The sequence below is a fragment of the Alligator mississippiensis genome, chromosome 5 (genome assembly GCF_030867095.1).
Source record: "Alligator mississippiensis isolate rAllMis1 chromosome 5, rAllMis1, whole genome shotgun sequence".
Taxonomy (NCBI): Eukaryota; Metazoa; Chordata; order Crocodylia; family Alligatoridae; genus Alligator; species Alligator mississippiensis.
In genome coordinates, this window is record NC_081828.1 from 16,068,075 (window position 1) to 16,087,338 (window position 19,264).

General features: G+C 43.9%; 1 protein-coding gene across 2 annotated transcripts in view; it reads left to right on the forward strand.

The window, feature by feature from the left end:
* Positions 1-1,447: 1,447 nt before the first annotated feature.
* The window catches only part of ROR1 (receptor tyrosine kinase like orphan receptor 1), a 284,863-nt gene continuing 267,046 nt past the window's right edge, over positions 1,448-19,264 (forward strand). For both annotated transcript variants that reach the window (XM_059727907.1, XM_059727908.1), the window contains exon 1: positions 1,448-1,592. In XM_059727907.1, coding sequence (XP_059583890.1) covers positions 1,517-1,592 — 76 coding nt within the window. In that variant the 5' untranslated portion in view covers positions 1,448-1,516. The remainder of the gene's footprint in view (positions 1,593-19,264) is intronic.

The following is a 19,264-nucleotide window of genomic DNA, read 5'->3' on the forward strand; positions in this document are numbered from 1 at the left end:
GACGGAGCTGGCTGATTATTAGGGGCACTTTCTCATTCTCTGGAATGAGGCTGAAGCTTTGAAAAAAAACCAACTTTAAAAAAAATTTAATTTGTATCTGAGGCCAAATTAGCCAAAACAAATTCCAAATCCAAGAAACCAGAACCATAAGTGGCCCTACTACTGGCAAACATCCTCCATCAGCACCTGGGGCTTCAGATGTTTCCAAAACCTTTGGCAGGCATCCTACTTGCAGGCCCAAGCCTGGAGGTTTGGGGTTCAGATGCCCCTGAGCTTTCCTTGCCCTTAGCCATAAGGCCCTTGGAGCAAGCAAAGGAGGAGACTCCCGTTTCCATAAACTGGGCTTAAAGTTGCTGCTCCTCGGCAGGTACCGAACCACGCCAGAAGAGCGGTTCTCCTGTGAAGCAGGTTGGGAAAGCTGCCTTTTTGGACCCAGATACATGGTATTCCCTCTGCCAAGTTAAGAAGCCACAACGCTTGATCCGAGCCTTCAAGATTTTTTTTTAATTGAAATATATTTATCTCTCTCTCTATACACACACACACACACATCCTCTATCATAGACTTCCATTGCACCTTTTCTTTTTGAAATCACCTTAATAAACCTGTGTACCCGTAACAATAACCGCACCCGTTCCCCTGTGCCCACACGGGCCCACCCTCTGCCCTTCTCTAACACAGACACAGGCTATTAGTCCTGACCCCGATTCAGGGTTTCCTTTCTCAGTTCATTCACAGTCCTTATCGCTGTCGCTTCCACTGCTGCTGATCCTGTTGTTATCCTCCTCGCTGTCTTCGGGTCCAGTTGGGTCATTGTCCCCTTTGTTCGCCCTGTGTGCCACGTGTCCCTTTTCCAGGTGGAGCTGGCTGCGTCCTCTCCCACCGCTTCCCGGTAGTAGGACTGGAGTTGGCTCAGAAACATTTTAACCCCGTCCCTTTGCTGGAGCTCACTGTGGCTGGACATCAGGAGGCTCCTGCATCGCCCGGCGCAGGACGCACACGGCTCGAAGCGGGTTGTCCGGGACCCCCGGTGTTTCGCCAGGTGTCCCCACGGCGCCGCCTCCCTTGTCCTCATCCTGACTCCTGTCACTTCCAGAGCCAGAAGAGGTGGCGACGGTCTCGCAGCTTTCCCTGGGGCACAGGAATCAACTTCAGCCTCATCTCTGTGCCCTCGTGGCAGGCTTGTCCCGGGAAGGAGGCTGCCGAGGGGCTTGGCCAGGTGGCTGCTCCCGCCCAGGTGCGCAGCAGCCGGCAGGTGCGCGAGAGGCGCGCGTCGTGCCCGCGGCGGGCGAGGAGGAGCCTCGCGCAGCGCCCGGCCCCTTCCCCGCCCGCCCGCGGGGACCAGCCCGAGCCGCCGGGAGGGCTCCCGGGGCCGGCAGAGGGCGCTTGCAGGCCGGCGGGGCTGGGGGGCCGGGCGGGCCGGGCCGGGCCGGGGCGAAGTGACAAGCGCGGCGCTGCGAGCGGAGCCGGCGCTGCGCTGCCCGCGGGTGGTGCCGGAGCGAGCGGGGCCCGGGGATGCAGCGGCGGCGGCGGGCGGGCGGCTGCGCGCGGAGCCTCTGGCTGCTGCTGCCGCTGCTCGCGGCGGCCCAAGGTAGGAGGCGGCGCGGGCTGCGCCCGGTGCCCGCGCCGGACAATGGGGAGCGCGGGCGGGGGATGCCCCGGTGCCGGGCTCGGCCGGGGACGCTCGGGGCTGCTCCGCGCCGCTCCGCTCTGCCCTGCCCTGCCCTGCCCTGCCCCGCGCGGGGACGGGCACGGGCACGGGCACGGGCACGGGCACGCTGTCGAGTCCGTCTCCCGCAACGTGCTGCCCTGCCGGGAGGTCGACACTGCTCTCTCCCCCGCCGGCCTTCCTGCTGCAAAATGGGAGAAACCCAGCTGGGTCGTTTTCCTTTGCTCCCAAGCGTCCCTGGATTTCGGTGAACGAATTGGCGTTTTCTACTCGATCTGCTTTGAATCTCTTTTCGTATAAAAAGTTTCCCCCCCGCCCCACCCCGCCCCAAGCGTCTGCCCGAGTTAGTAGTGAAGTGCCACCATTGCGTTCCGCGCCGGAGGTTTGACTCGCGGCGCTGCCGTGGTCCTGGCACTGGGGAGTCGCCCTTAGTTCCCACTGCGGGGAGCGCCTCGCCAGCTTCTTGCACGTGTATTGTTCCAGGACGTTTTCTTTTTTCAGGGTGACTTTTAAAGCCAGTCTCTTTTGATTTAGTTTTAACGAGTCATATTTATCTTGTGATCTTTCCATTCGGTGACGGTTTTTATTGCAGCTTTTTCAAGCGTTTCAGATACGAGGTGTAATATCACAAATGTGTGGAACAAAGTAGCTAGATAACTAGAACTGGCATTAGGCAGCATGTGCGTCTTTTGGCCAAGCTAGACAAAAATGACGGATGATTTTGGATGCTTTCGTTCCTTGATAGCCAAATTGAGATAGTATAAAGGTCCTAGTTTGCAGCAAATGCTGAGCATGCGCAACCCGACCCCAGTGAATTAACTAACAACATGTTACATTGACAAGTTTAAACACTCTGTGATGAAATTAAAAAGTTACGGTTTAAGTAACAGTGGGCATGTCTACATGAGACACTTAATGCCCCTTGGACTAATTCTACTGCATGGCTGGCAAAGTGTGTTAATGTGCAGTAGATTAGTCCAATGAGCATTAAGCATCACTTAAAAAGTGTTCATTTGCGCTAACGTGCAGTAGACTTAGTTCAATGAGAATTAAACATCACCAGAAAAGCATTCGTCTATGCTAATGTGCAATAGCACTGATTACAGCACATTAATTACAGGTACTAACTTAAAGCATTGTAATTTTGGTACATTAATGAACATGTAGATGCACCCACTGAGGCTTAGTCTGTGCTACAGAGTTTTGCTGGTAGAACTGTATCAATTAGGGCTGTAAAAAGATCACACCGGCAAAACCCCTGGTGTGGAGACAGTCATGCGGACAGAAGAGTGCTTTTGTCAACATTGGCGGTGGTGGTCTAGAGCAAGGTAGGACAGCCGTGGTATCAGAAAATCTTCAGTCTGCCCCCGTTGCATCTCTTAGCAAAAGTGTCTATTTCAAATTAGATTTTGCTCCCACAGAAACAAGCAACCAAGCAAAAAGAAACTTTGTGCTTTGGTTGAGACCCAAGATGGAAAATTTCAGCTGTAAGGGAAAATTTTTGTCAGATGCATGAAAATGATGGCTGTCATGAAAGTCCTTTACATTTAGGAACCTTAACTTGCTCTATTAAGAAAGCTTTAATACCAGCTGATTGATTGGGGTCTGAGGTCAGTCCCGGAGGCACCTGTGAGGTTGAGGGTGCCCTTTTGCTATGTGCTCTTCCAGCATCTCTGAAGACATGATTTCTGTCCCTGTGGCCACATCCAGATGAGCGGAAATGTGTGTTTTCCCGGGGACAAGTAGCAGCAGCATACCTTGTGCCACTGCTACTTGTCCCCCGGGAACACCTGTGCCACGTGTGCTCTGGCATGTGGCAGGTTACCCTGGATGGGGTAGAGGAGGCTGGGGTCAGCAACAGTGCTGGCCCCAGCAGCCTTACCTGGGGCCCTGGGGCCCTTGGGGAGCTGCAGGCACGGTGTTCCTGCAGCAGCAAGTCAGGCTAGCAGCCAGAGTGTGGCTCCGGCCAGCCAGGCTCCTGTTTTGAGTGATGCCTGCTGCTGCCACATGTGCCTCCTTGTTTTTTTTTGGCATAGGTTTTTTTGACCCAGGGTCAACTGTCTCTCCCCATGCTACAAAGTAGCAGTGCCGGGCATACCTGCGTGTGCAGTGTCTGACACTACAGACAGGTCTCTGGTGCCACATACCATACTGTACGTCTTCTCTCATCTGTACACAGCTAAAGAATTGACAGTCTAAGCAGGGGCAGGCAATTATTTCAGGCGGAGGGCCGCTTACTGAGTTTTGGCAAGCCATTGAGGGCTGCATGACAGTCAGCCAGGGGCAGATAAATATTAATTTTCTAAATTTTTTACAGGCCCTACGGGCTAGATAGAATGGCCTGGCGAGCCGTATTCGGCCCACAGGCTGCATTTCGCCCACCCTGGTCTAAGGCAAACCCTTAAAGAAATTTAATGGGATTACTCCCATAAATACATTTAGATATAGTGCTTGAATTTACATTTGCATTCCCATTGAGTTACCAAGATTATGGCACCTAAACAAGTATGTATTCGTGTTTTCCAGATTCCTTTGCTCATCTATTGCTGTGTGTGTGTGTGTGTGTGTGTGTGTAAGGATTGGTAACTGTAATGTAGAAAACAAAAACAAATCAAAAGCAGCATGAGAATAAAAGTAAATATATTTTTAAATGCTCTTCCCAGGGGCGCTGAGAGCCTGCCCTGACAATGTTCTGAATAAAACCACAAGGTTAGCATGGATGTGAGGAACAGGAACTCTTTAACTAATGTGGTATTTTTTTCCCACTCCCTCTTTACAGCATTTAAGATGGCTATTGATATTATCAATGTAGATTTGTTATTGTTCAGGATCGTGTAAGTCTGTGTGTCAAAAGTAACGACTCAGAGCAGAAGAATAATGAAAAGCACAATAACATTTTAAAGCATACAGTAGAAGTTAGATCCATGAACTATATATTTTAGATAACAGGGAAAACTTTTGCACTTCTTGAAACTTTCCTCCAATTGTATAGGATTTCTCAGCCTTTGCAATACCCAGTCATTGTTTCTGGCACAGGGCAGAAGTTTTCTATTTCAGTCAATATGAACGATATGTTTACAAATAATAATTTAAAAAAATAATCTTGAGTTCAGGAGCAATTTCCGTGGCTCTGATTCTGGTACTGGGCATGTTTAATAAAAGGTGCTATGACTGCAAATAAAATGGTATCAGGTCAATTTTTTGTCTATTACTTTAATGTCTGGAGAGTGGTGTGCTGGACATATACATGGAAATTTTAGTTCAGTTAAAGCTTTGCAAATGCGGTGTGGGCAGGAGAGTACTTAAAAGCTTTCTTATATATCTTAAATACAAATATGTAAAGCTGGTCAAAAAACCTTCCCTGAGGTGTGACACTAGATACTGTTCTTCAGGCATGCCCAGAAATGCAATAGCCTTCTGAGACTCTAAAAAGCACCTCTGAGTTGAAAATCCTTCAAAAATCCCTAACTAAATGCAGCTGCTCTCTTCATAGAGGCTATCTTGCATGCCAGAAATATCTACAAAGCTAACAAACACAAGATAAAAATTATATATCCTTCTCCTGTCATTTTCCCATATTAAGCTAAGTTATGAATTTAATGTTGTTTAAGAAATTAGTACATTTTGGGAACATAGTTAAGTAAATCTGCAGATTTACAAACATTGTTTGAAATCTGATAAAGAACGGCATGCTTTTAAGCTAGCTATTTGGGGATCCAAACATTTTGTATTTTTCTGCTCTTATAAGTACCCAGGTAAAGTGAAGCAGAAAACACATGCCACTGTTTCATAGGTGAAGCTGTTACATAAACCACAGAGAAATTAGGTAGATTGGTTCACGGTGTGATCTTGGCAAAGACAGAAGATTTCACACCCTGCCTTTCATTATTAGAAGGGTGTACTTCAGTAATAATCCTACTTGTGGAAATTTTCTTAAATTAAAAAAATCAAGTAGATAGATGTCATTTTTAAAGTTAGATACTATTGCTGATTAAAATAAAAAAGCTAGTGAGTCAGGTTTTACTTTTCTTTTTTTTCAAGTTGTGGTCTCTTGTATTGAAGGCAGTGGAAATATTCATGTGATTAACTACAACTCCTCCATATAAGGGTTTGAAAGACTGAGTTTATGCATAAGTGCTACATAAACTGGCTCCTGGACCTTGATTAGGATTCCTAATGATAGCAATACAGAACTGCATAGATGAGCTCTGTTTTCATTGGCTTTATGTAAATGTTCACAGTGTATTTCTGTAAACTGAAGATTGTCTCTGTGTGTTCTGGTCAGGACAGTTTTACATATTTTATGATAAAAACGAAGTGTTTCAAAGTTCTGATATCCCGACCTCTTGGTATCTAGAGGATGATACAGGAAAAGGTTGCAACTTTTACTACCTAGTTATTAAAATAATGTTACTTTTGTTCTGAATACTCTTGTGTATATGGCTTCATTGAGTTTCTTTTATGTGTCTGTTTTGAACTTTTGCATCATTTCAAACCGACTGAAACGCACAGGAAAGCGAGGTAGCTTGCTCAGCTGTAAAGTGGAAATATTTTAAACTTAAATGGGTAGTGTGTTTGTGAAGTTCTTTGAAATTCTTTTGTGGAAAGCATGGTGGTAGATGTAAATGTATTTGAAATCTAAGATGTTAGAAACTTACAACTCTGGCTGTACATAATGGGAAAGCTTTGAAACCATAGTGATTTCAGAAACCTAAGTTCTTTAGTTAGAGAAAGTAGACTCTTTGATGTAATTCCAGGCCAGGATCCCGGCCAGGATACTGTAGTGAGAAACATTACATTCCAAGATCCCATCCTGAAACAGAGACATTTAAACCCCACTCTATTCAAATAATTTTTCAGAGTAGCATTTGAAAGGAAATTGCTAGCGACTTGGGGGGGAAAAAATCCCAAGATATGTTTTGCTATGCTGGACACAGACTTGGATAATGATTAGAATATATTACTACTTGGAAACAATCAATTGTATATAATGTATAAGAACCAACAGTGATGCACGATAATGTCACTGTCAGTCTTGAAGAACTGCAGCCCATCTGGCTCATGAGACAAGTAGAAATTAATTGCAGCTGGAATTATTACTTTTCATCAGTGACAATTGCACTGATAATTGCTAAATTTGGGCAAATAATGGGAAAAATAATGAGGGGTCAGTTTTTAAAATATTGGAAAAATCTTTTGTAAATTCACGGATGGTTTAGTTCTGTATACTTAGCATAGTATCTTTGGACAATAGGGCTGGAAGGGGAATCATGAAGTCATCTAGTCAAGGCCCCCTGTTCATGCAACCTTCTCCTGAGCTGAGATAGGAGAACAAGAATTAAATGCCATGTAGTCACTAGAGGCCCTTTGTGAGCAGGGCTAAATCTTGTGCGAGCTGAATGTAAGAGCAAACATATATTAATTGTTGAGGTGATTACTTATAAATACATGTTATGTTATAATTATTATACATTTGTATATTATTTGAGCATACTCAAATAATTCTAGTTGATGCATTTTAGCTATGTTCAAAGGGCTTTATACATATGATGTGCATTTTGTATAAAATATACTCTTTGAATCAGTATGGCTTATAAATTGTGGGTTGTGTTTTCCCCTTAATTACAGGACTGAAATTTCAGCCACCTCTACTGTTAATTGGGGTTGGGGGTCTGCATGCATTAAGAGTAGTACTGACTCTTGGCATACTAGAATTCCTACCAAGTCCTAGAAATTGATTTTGGCTGCTGATGTTCTGTTGTGGTGTGTGTTGCTGTTAAGGCAACAGAAAAGGACTAAAATAACATATTTTAGGGGTGCACCGATAGAGATCTTTGGGGCTGATACCAACAGTTGATTTTTAAGGAGGCATATTGGCCGATACCGATCTGATTTCGGATACCAGGCTGGCAGTTTGGAGAGCTGCGTGCAGCTGGTAAGTCTGGGGGGGGGGAGGGGAGGGGCGTGGGAGGGCAGATCAAGGCCTTCTGCAGTGAAGGAGGACTGGAGCAAGGGCTGGGGCAAGTGCTGCCTGGCTGGGGCGGGGCAGGCGTGGGACAGAGTCTTGGCTCATCCAGGGGGCCATTGGGGGGGAGGGGGGAGAGGCTCCCACCACTGCGTACCACTCGTCAGGGAGCTGTTCATCTGGTGCTTGCCCGCTGATCTGGCAGCTCCTGTCACTTGTCCAGGAGGGCATCTGTGTGGGGGTGCATGTTCCCCCAGATCTGCATGGGGCGGGCCAGGCCAGGAAGAGCCCTACGCAGCCGCAGCCCCAGCCCACCCCCCAGTACAGATTCGGGGGCACATGCCCCTCCATGCCATCCCAGACGAGTGGCTCCCAGACAAGCCCTGTGCAGCAGCAGGAGCTGCCTCCCCCATCCCCGCGCCCACCGGTCAAGCCACGGCTCCATCCAGCACCCACCCTGCCCCAGCTGGGTAGCGCTTGCCCCAGCCCCAGTCCCACTCCTCCCTCATCATGGGGGCCTTGTTCTGCCCCCCCGTATCCCTTCGTTCCCCACTCCCCTTCCACCACACCAGACTTACCAGCTGCACGCAGTTCTCCAAGCTGCTGGGCTGTGCTCTTCGCTGCCTGTGTGCTGCACTGTGGCTGTGTGCATGCGTGGGCATTGATCGGCCACATCAGGCCAATTTTCTCATAGGATCAATTTTCTTTACATCAGTGCCGATCCGATATCGGACCAATGTATTGGTGCACCTCTAATGTATTTGCCCTGGTGCTAACTCCATTGTAAGGGTCCCAGCAATTGGAGTGCTCACCAGTAGGGCTTCTTAACTGCATCCGCACTTCTCATGGAGTAAGTTCATATGCCAGTTACTGGATGCTATTCCATAAGGCCGCATTTTATTATAATGGTTTCTCAAGCCTGTCAGGTTGTATGTTGAAAGTGATACCCTACCCCAACTTCCGGCTACCTACTGTTCTGTTTCTCTAAGGGGTGTCAATGGACTATATTTCTGTCTCTTTCCCAGATGCTCTCATTTTTGGCAGCTGAGGCCTGAACATCTGCTGGGTAGCTGGGAAAGGGACAGAATGGTGAAGTCCTCATCAGAGCACAGCAGCAGGCCATGGGAATTTAGAAGTTCAGAGATAAGAGAGGAAAAATGTTAAGTAACTTTATAACCTCGTTGCATATTTCCCCCAGAGGAGATGCTTCTGAAGCCTTAGATTTTGGAGGGGTTTTCATAGTGGTAGCATGGGAATTCCTCCCCAGAGATAAGCATCTAGAAAGGGGCAGCCTACTTTTAAGTGCTGGTAGGACCTATCCTAAAGGGCTGGAGGTAATGTAAGGTATGTCTACATGACACCATGTATTGCTATGCACAGAAACTTGAGCTAACTCATTTGGAGGGAGCTCAGGAACTGGCAGCAGGATACCAGCATTAGCACAGCACTCTGGGTGGGCTAATTAGCCTTCCCAGAAACACTGTGGTATGTAAACACACCCATGCTGGCATAATATGCTGAGTAGTCAGTCACGTATTTAGTCTACGTTAGGTATTAGGGTTGCTCACTGAAGAGACTCACACAAGGTGCAGAGAGGTTTGTGCTTCTGGGGGGCTGAAAGTCTCAGATGCAGTGACCCATTAGTGACCCACTGTGGTGGTGATCATATTAGCTGTTGGACAAACCTCAGTGGTCTGATCTTTAGATGTGCTGATCATCTCTAGCTCCACCTGGCTCTACTTGCAGTAGCGGGTGCTCAGCACTTCTGAAAATCTGACTTCAGATGTGCTCGAGACTTGGCTCAGTCCTGTGAGTTCAGGTGACAGATCAGATGGCTCGCCACGTTAACATGAAGTCGACAATCTCACAAGAAAAACATTTCTAAATGAGATAACTGGTACTTCCTCTCATCTGGTTGGATTAATATTAATCTGCCAAAAACCTCTTTGCATTTCCATGCTTCTGGCCATTCTCAGATCCATGTCTGAAAAAGTGCGAGAAGCAGGGGTTTGTTTGGTAATAACTTTTATTGGACCAGAAAATGTCCTTCCTCAGACAAAGGAGGAGATGCAATTTAAGCTAAATACCAGGTAAAACAAATAATGGCACTTCCAGTAGGAAATATCCTAACTTGAGTTCAGACTGTGTTTTGAGCAAATGTCAGGTTTATCTTTTTCCATCTGAATCGCTCTCCGCGCCTTAGCTGATGTGAAGTTTATTGTGACTGGTTTAACACAGTAAGAGTCTCCAGTTACAGTGTCCTCGTCCAGGCAATATTGATACAGAGGTCAGTGTTGGGGAGGGATTCCTAGAAAACTGGAAGCCACATGAATCTTGCCCTTGTTTTGTTTCATGCTACATACTTGAAACTCAGACCAGGTTTGTTGAAACATTGCTAAGATATGGCCCGTGGGCCAGATCCAGCCCAGCAAGGAAGTCTGTCAGGCCCGCAGTGGCATGAGGGCGGCACAATAGCCAGACTCAGCTTTTTGGCAGCCCCGTGGCATGCTCAATCAGCCGGACGTGGTGGAGCCGGTGGTGGGTGGGGAGTGGGGCTGGGGCTGGGATCTCAGGGCTTTGACAGCATGGGGCAGCGCCTGGGCCAGAGCTGCAATCCAGTTCCTGCATGTCCCTGCCCATGGAACGGGCACCCATTACAGGGATGTGTGGGGAGCAGATTGTGGCTTTTCTCGTTGGTTCAGCTGTATTTCACTTTGCGTTATCGGGTAGGTTTGAATCTAGAACGTGCAGGAAGTGCAAACCCAAGCTTATTGGTAACAATACCAAATAGTCTACTACTAAGAGAGACCCAAGCATTTCATGCTGCCATGAAAGCTTTTATACAGCAGAGTCACTTTTTTAATCACAGTAGCATCTGTAGGTTCTGCCAAGATCAGGACCTCGTCGTGCTGGCTGCTGTGCACAGTTTGAGACAGTCCATGTCGACAGGCCCTCAGCAGTCTAGAGTGACAAGGCAAACAAGGGAAGCATTGCTATTAGATCTTAATACCGTATACTTGGCCAAACCTTTATTAACTGGATAATGAAAGTTTGGGTTGACCAAAGCATTTTGGGAATCCATGTTTTGGCAGGAGCGGTAATGATGGGAAATCTGAAAGAATATTTATAAGGTAAAATGTTTTATTTTTTAAATTTTGAAATAATGGTTCATTATTAAATTTACTTCTTCAGGTATAATAAACATGTCAGCAAACCCAGCAATGAAGTATTTCACTTGTGAATTATTTTCCTTTTTCATCTTTTCATTTTGCCAGAAAAAATTATTTTTTGGATTAAGACAATTTTCAGATTAAGACAGTTTTTCAGAGAGCCCACCTGTAAGGATCTGTATTCTGCTGTTGGGAGTTTAGTCATAAGGTCATCACATGATGTGCCCACATTCCTAGAGGTAGTTTTGGAAGTTGAGCCCAGTTTTACCGACTTTTACTTCAGTGCGTGTAACCCAAGATCATCCTTCTGTCTGTTTTGATAAAAAGTACCCGCAGCAAAAGAAAGAGTGCAAGATATTTGAGCAATGAGATTGGACTTCTGTTGGATTCCTAAAAGACATTGGAAGCACCAAATAGTGAGGGCCTTGGGTCCTAGCACTGAACTGACAGATCCTTGGTGTTATTAAACAGATTGTTTTTATTCTTTCTTAGTTTTGGTCCCAGCTTTTGTTACGAAACATTATCCAGTGGATATATTTCGATAATCTAAACCAGTTCACCAAAAGCATTTTTATGCAAATATTAACATGTTATGGGATTGCTAATCATTGAAATCTTTCAGATATCTAGACATCTGCAAAAACCCAGGATGGATTAGCCAGGGCTGAGCATGCCCCTTGGCGTTAAGTGGGTGGCATTCCAGTCTTTCTGTTACTGAAAATTGAAACAATTTTGAATTTTGGGGTGGATTTTTGTATTTGATAAAGCTTCTAACTGTTTTGTTCCTCCATGAGATGAAGCAAAAATCTATATCAGTCCTCTGTATATCCAGCCTGTTTGTTATCTTTGTGAAAAACAGTAACCTCCTTTGTCTTTTAGCATGATCTGTAGGAGAAAATACTGTAGAGAGATGTCCTGACTGCAGCAGAATTCTGGAAATGTGTAAGGGCATAAGGGCTATTCTAACTGCCTCGGTCCCTCATCCTTTGAACTCCTTTTCAGAGTACTCTTAAAGTTATATATTCTAAATATTTGTCAGTTTGGTTGTTACTGTTCCTGTAAAAATGTGATTTTTGTATCTACAGTGGTCACTCAGCCTGATGCAACTCCTATTTTCAAGGCATCGTGCAAATGTTAAATCCTTAAAATATCGCTAGGTTCAGATGACTTAACCATAGAAGGAATCAGTGTCAGAGCTAGTGTTAGATTCATGCTTGTTTAAGCCTGACCTTTTCTCTGTATTATCTAATGATATACAACACAGCTATTATGTTTATCACTATTGGCTTTCTTTTCTTGGGAAATTATCTCTGTGATGCAGTGAATACATCTCTGATTTGTAGCACTTACACACAATGTGACTAGTTTCTCAACTCCTCATGGTCCTCAGTAAATATATTTATCTCCATTTATTAACTATATTTTTCCACTCTTAAAATAATTTATTTTTTTACAAGCCTCTCCCCTTCATTGCTTATTTGACATTATGCATACATTTTCCCTGAATTGACTAAAAATCTTTTATACCAATAATTTTCTACGCAGTACTTGCACTGCTACCAGAAAAATCAAATCTGTGAAGTTTGCAGAAGTTTTCTGTAAGGTCTCTTTATTTTTTTCCTTTCATTTTATTTTAAAAATTACTTTTCAAGTGAATTTTGGCCAAATTGACAGACCAGGGAAGAACCAAGACCTCTGTTTATCCACAGACTGGGTTCAGGCTGGGGGGCAGTAGACTTTCCCATGTCTTCTCCCCATTTTTCTTTTCCCCTCCTGTGCCCACCAGTGATTGGCTGTGGGGCTGAATCACATGGCAATTTAGTTCCCCATGCTTCTTCAGTAATTTAGCTCAGTACAGGGATTATTCAGGCATGCACGTGCTCTTCAAGAAATGTAACCTAGACTTGGCAAGTAGTGACATGGCCTAGTAATTGGATGGAAGTGATCATGCCATTTCATGTCAGCCGCAGAATGGTGCTAGCTACCCCTTGATTCCCTCTAAGTTATGAGTTGGAAGCCTTGTTCTGTAATCCAGTGCCTGAACCATCTTTTCCATCCTTTTCTATAAACATTTTTCCTAATTTTGGTTTGCTTTCAATAATAAACCAAAGGCAACTCAGAAGCACAGCATCTCCTCGAGATTGTTTAGAGGTCTGGCACCTTAGTAGTATCCATCAGGGGGAGGGACCCATAATCAAAGATTTAAAAAAATAGCTTAGAAGCTGCTACTAGTTATTTTCAATAAATGGTTTATATATAGCTTTGCAATGGCAGCTGTCCTTCTCTGTTGTGGGTCTTGCTACAAGTCACCCACATCTTCTGCTACTTCCAGGCTTGCTGTGTGTGATGTGCTGTAAGCGGGGCAGTGTTGGAAGTCCACCCAGGAGCTCCCGCTCCAGCCGAGTGCCGCTGCCCACCTAAGTGGTGTGGACTGATATGACACTCGGTCTCTTTAGTAGCTTCCTGCTAACAGTAGGGGTGACTCATGGTGTTGCTGATGCTCTTTATAGCCTTGAATGGTCTGGTATCTGTGTTTTTGAGAGTGAGATTGCCTTTTGCCCTATATACCATCAAGGCAGTTATGATCAGCTGGGAAATGCTTGCTTCTGGCACTGCTGAGTCTGAAACACTTCACATCCAAGGATAGGGCTTTTTGAATTGTGGGCCCCCGTTTCTTTGAAATCTGCTTCTCTTGGCAGCCTGTCAGAGCCCGTGCTCAGCAGCCTTCATGAACAAGAAGCGAAACTTGCTTATTTTGCTCTAACACGTGATTAAGTGTAGGCCCCTGTCATTGTGTGTTAATTTACTATCATTTAATTTAGTAACTGATACGATAGTGGAATAAGTAAATATGTTGTGAACAGTCTGATACGTACTGGAAGTTCAGCCCAGAGCAAGCTCAGCCTTTAATTAGCACCCTCCGTGAGATTTACTGTTAGAATTGCATCTTTTAAAATGTAAATCTGAAGCTGAATGAGAGAGGGAATAATTGAAACCTAGTATGGGATTACTAATGTGCAGTATGGTTTCCACTGGAAGAATACAGGCTGTCATAATTTTGAGTTCTGCCTGTCATAAGTGATGGGTCATTTCACTACTACCATAAATTGAATATTATTATTATTTATGTTGTCCCTTCATTTTTCCTACATGTAGTGTGTTGTAGCATGTTCCTACATGTAGTATAGTGAGAAAAACACGGGCTCTTTTCCACACTAGGAAAAGCAATATGTTACATGTATGTGAACCAGATTTTAGAGCATCAGAGAGCCCTGGGCAGGGCTTAAATGGCCCATACGAAAGGAATCGTAAGACACTGTTCCTTTTTATCTCTTCTGTTAGGTGAGGTCTTATGAGAGAGGCCCCTGGCAAGGGAAATGTCCATAGAGGACCAATTTCATTATAGAAAAACTTATTCATTAGAGAACTCCAGTTTATACCAGGATCCCAAACATGATGTTTTTCTTATTTTTTCCTCCTTTTTTTAAGATTTCATAGATTTCATAGACATTAGGGGCTGGAAGGGACCTCGTGAGATCATTGGGTCCAGCCCCCTGCCATAGACGGGAAGTCAGCTGGGATCAAGTGACCCCAACAAGAAATATATCCACCGTTTTTTTGAAAGAGTCCAGAGTAGGTGCGTACACCACCTCTGGGGGGAGTTTGTTCCAGACCCTGGACACTTGCACCGTAAAGAACTTTCTTCTTATGTCCAGTCTAAATTGGCCTTGCTGAAGTTTGTGGCCATTAGACCTTGTTATCCCTTGGGGAGCTCTGGTGAACAGCTGTTCTCCCAGGTTTGGATGTCCCCCTCCTGTACAATTGTAGGCTGCCACCAAGTCCCCCCTGAGCCTTCCCTTCTCTAGACTGAAGAGTCCCAAGTCCTTCAGCCTCCCCTGATATGTTTGTGCAGATTTATATCTATTTTGCCTTTGGTACTGGTGATGCTTTTCTTGTAGCTTGATTTAGACTTGGATATTCTGTGTACAGGTTTTCCTCAGCATGAGGTCTACTCCAAATCCAAAAGTAATACTTCTGACCGGTTATTAGCATGGAAACCTCCAACTGAGAATAGGGAGGACGAGCGAATCCACAAAATTCTGTTACCCAAACACAAGTAACTAAGTCAAGTTTCCACACAGAGGTTAAACTTTAGGAAGGCTGCTATCTCAACACCTGCCAAGCAAGTTACATTTCAAACCAGGCAGCCTTCTGGTTTGACCTTCGTTTGCTACTCTGAACACCAGCGAAGGAAAACTTTTTTTGTCATGTTGATAAGCTTCAGTGACTGCCCTTTTCCACTTCTTGGGAGGCAGTGCTCTGACGGAAGCCAACTAGGTGGAAATATCACAGCCAGTCTTGAATCCTAGGATGGAAGGTGTTAAAGACAGTAATCGATAGCTTGCTTTGGGTTGTCCGGTTGGTAGTGCCATCTAAGATGCATTGATTACTGTTCCTTTCTGCCTGATCTGGTGTCAAAAGTGAGCATTTCAAAAGAAGTCACATTTGGTCATAATGGTTTTTTCTGACTTAAATATCTTGGATGGGCAAAATGTTTCTGGGAAAAACTTCCTTGGACCTCTGGAATTTAAAGGGAATTGGGGATTAGCAGATTCTCCCCCTCTTGCTAGTTTTCTTTGTCCAGAGATGTGGTAGCCTTGGTGGTGGATTCTTGTGGGTCAGTGGTATAAACGCAGATGAGAACAGCCACAGGAGCATTTAAAGCCCTGACAAAAGCCTTAAGGAACCTCTTTTCACCCAAGTAGTTCATGGGTTATCTTTCTGACTTTGATAATTCTTTTATTGTGATCTCAGTGAAATGGCCTTTGGCTTAAGGAGTTCTGCACTTGGTCCTGTAGGGCTGGGTAAAATTCTCTGGCTTGGTTTATGCAGCAGGAATCACTACCTATAATCATAGCTGACCTTAGAGGTGGGTGACTGTCCAGGATGCTATGGTCAGGAGGGTGCCACATGCACACATGCTTGTGCTGCAGGGGAGCTATTGGCACTTTAGTGGCAACTAATCCCAGGGGCTGGATAGCAGGGCCTGGTCCCCCAGCCGTGCCTAGATCTGATTGGAGCAGGCCTGCTTGATTTTTTTTTTCTGGAGTTTTTATTAGGTTTGCCAGCTCTATAATAATTGTCTTTCCAAACTATTTAATGGTTGGTTGTTCTATATAGCTTTCCCCTCCACACTAATTATTATCTCTTAAGATTATCTGGGGTAGCCTCACTGGAAAGGCCTAAGGGGAAGAATTATGTCTCTACCCTACAAACAGGGGATTAAGGGTGTATATATTCAAAGTAATTTGCTAAGAGGTGCTTACATATGTATCTGTCAAAGAAGCTGTAAAATAGAGAGTTATATGGTGATTGGGAAGCTCCTGCTTTTCTCTTTGCTTCTCTGTGGATAATTACCTTGAAAATACTTTTGTATAGGAACCTTTCTTTCTCCTCCAAAGGTATACAGTTAGCTTGGACTCTATAAATAAGTGCTTATGTTCTTGAAAGATTGTCACGGCTAACTTTATCTCTGATTTCCTCAGATATCAAAGTTATTTTATAATCTCACTATTTTTTGTTGTAAACTGTTGACTACAGAAATCCTTAATGATAAAACCCAAGTCATACTGATAAAGTATGTGATATTACTTTCAAAGTACTCCTTGGATTTTTTTAAAGTTTGCTTGAAACTTGGATTTCCATCTAAATCTGGCAAGTTGACAGGTAGGGCCCAAAGGTCCTATAATAAAGGTTGCTCTTACAGATGGTTTTAACAGGATGGATTGGCTGACTGAATCCATTCATAGATCTCCAGAACAGGTCTTTAAGGCAGTTTGTTTGATGGCTTTTATACAGGAAATACTGATTGCATTTTAAGAGCACCTCACTGTGCTGAACTCATTTGGAGGGTTGCTTTTGTGTAGGGAAGATCATGGATGACAGACTCTATTTTCACAGCTATTCTTCATTAAGGCTATATATTCCATTGTCTTGTGTGGGTTTTGCAGATAGAGGCCTGAAATAATTAATATTAGCAAGTTATAAAAACTATTAAATAATATAAGGAATAAAAATTAATAATTAAAGTTTAAAAATATCTAGTCTTTCAAGGTGAAATCTTCTGAAGTGTTTGAGTGATGTGGCCATGCCTACATGGTAAGTAAGCAGCAGGCACACTGTGCTGCTCTGGGTGAGTGGCCTTCTAAACCTTGTTACACAGTAATTTTGGGTGGCTCCTGGATTGTCCACACATTAACATCTAAAACTAGTTTTAAGCACTCATTATCCAGCTCAAACTAATGCCACTCTAGGACAGAATTATCTCTGACTCCAGGCTACACCTTAGTGTAAATGCTCCACCTGCCTCTCCTCTCCCAATGGCCCAGATCAGGTCTACTGTTGTCCCTGTTCCTCCCCTGACCCCCCTTCCCCCACTTACTGGTGCTTGCCTGCGCTGTTTCTTCTGGGGGAGCAGGCAGGAAAGGGTTAATCTACCTACCTGGCCACCACTGCTGCTCTCTGGGCCAGGCTCTGCCCAGACAAGAGCAACAGCCAGCAAGGGCAGTGGTGGGACTGGGCAGGCAGGTTAACCCTTCCCAGCCTGTTGAAGCAGCAGCCTGCATGGAGCAGTGCAGAGTGGTTGAGCAAACCACTTCTGGGATTGATTTAGCCACCATGCAGACTAAGCCACTGGACCCAAGTCTAGCAAGACTTAAGACTCCAAAGTCATTTATGCCAGTTTTAAAAAATTTTGCATCATTTGTCCTGTCTAACCCTAGGTATTCTAAAGTTTGGAATCCTACTACCTAGCTGAACTTGACTTTAGATTTGGGTGAGCTCGTGGAATAAATGGTAGTTAATAGTAAACGTACAGACATTTGAGTACTTGCTTTATAAAGGCATATTATTAGAAGTCCTAAGTACATGGCTAGCTTCTGAGCAGGCCCAATTTTTTTAATAGAATGTAAAAATTAAAAATTAAAAATGTTAAAAATTAATCTTCACTGTTATGAAGCAGTATAACTGTTCTGTTTGAACCAGAACCTTGTATGTGCTACAGAGGTATGAAACTATTCAGAAAGTCCTTTTTTTTTTTTTTTTTGGACTGCTAGGAGCCAAAGGAGGCATGATTGAAATACTTAAAAAGACTTAACGGCCCAAATCTTGCCCTTGTTCCTTGTATACCCCTGTTGCTTCAGTGAAATTAGTGTCCAAACTCATTTGATGGGATTTCATGAAAGTATTTGAGAAGAATATTTTATTCAGTATCTGACTAAATTTTATGCTCTGCAGTAGAAACCTACAACTTAAGTACATTAATATCTTGAGAAAAGCTACTTCTTTGGACACTTGACATATATTGATTTGAATTAGTGACAATATTTTCATTGTGCTTTCCAAACACAGGAGTAGAAACAATCAGTTTGCTGTTCATATTGTGTGCTTCTAAAATCATGTACTTGTATTCACTTTTGCTTGCAGAATAATCTTAATTTTTCATTGGGACTTAAGTACTTGCTTAAATGCTTTATTGAAGTGAAACTCAGAAGTGTAAGAATGCTTTGGCCAAACACTGCTTTCAGTGATACTGGCATAATATTGAGTTATTACTTTCAGCGATTATACTCTGACTGAAAATGGTGTAATTAAGAGCAGAAGTGGGTCATTTATCTATGAATCTTTAATTTTTGTATAAGAGATGAAAGAAGTTATGGAAAAAGGGTGACCGGCAGGTTGTACAGAGGTCCAAAGACAACTACCATCTGTGAACTATCATGTATTGTCTATAAAAAATGTGAGTGCATTGCATCTTTTTCTTTGAACAGCTAGAATACATTGCTATTTTTGCTTACTGCAATGAGTATTGTGAGAGCAAACGTGGTTTTAATCAAGACCATGATGTACAACTTTCTTATTTCATATATAAAAGATGACTCTCACATGAAGCACTCAATATATTAGAAAGTAGCTTCTGTTCTTGCACAGAAGCATTGAAACATGATTTTTGTCTGCAAAAATACTTATGCATAAGATTTGTTTAATTTCTTTTAATTAAAACTATTATCTGTTCTTGTGTTGTAGCTTTTCATCTCAATGCCTATAAAATGAAGAAAAGGCATCACTTCATGTATTCCATAGGTGTTTGGGGCTGTGTTATGGGGCCAAATGTAGTTTTCTACTGATTCTCTTACAGAAATTAAATGAAACTTCATTTTATTGGTTGGACTAGGTGATGTCCTGATGTCAGTTCTAGCTCTACTTTTATCTGACTTTGAAGATGAAGTGGTACACTCAAAACACTTAGAGGTGTCATAGATAGCTTGCTAAAAAGCTGCTAACTAAGACTAGTTCAAAATCTCACCCAGGCTGAATGCAGCTACCCTTTTATTCAATGGTGCTTGTAAAAGAAGCACAGTGCACTATGGGTCTGCACCGCAACCTACTGTGTCTCCCAC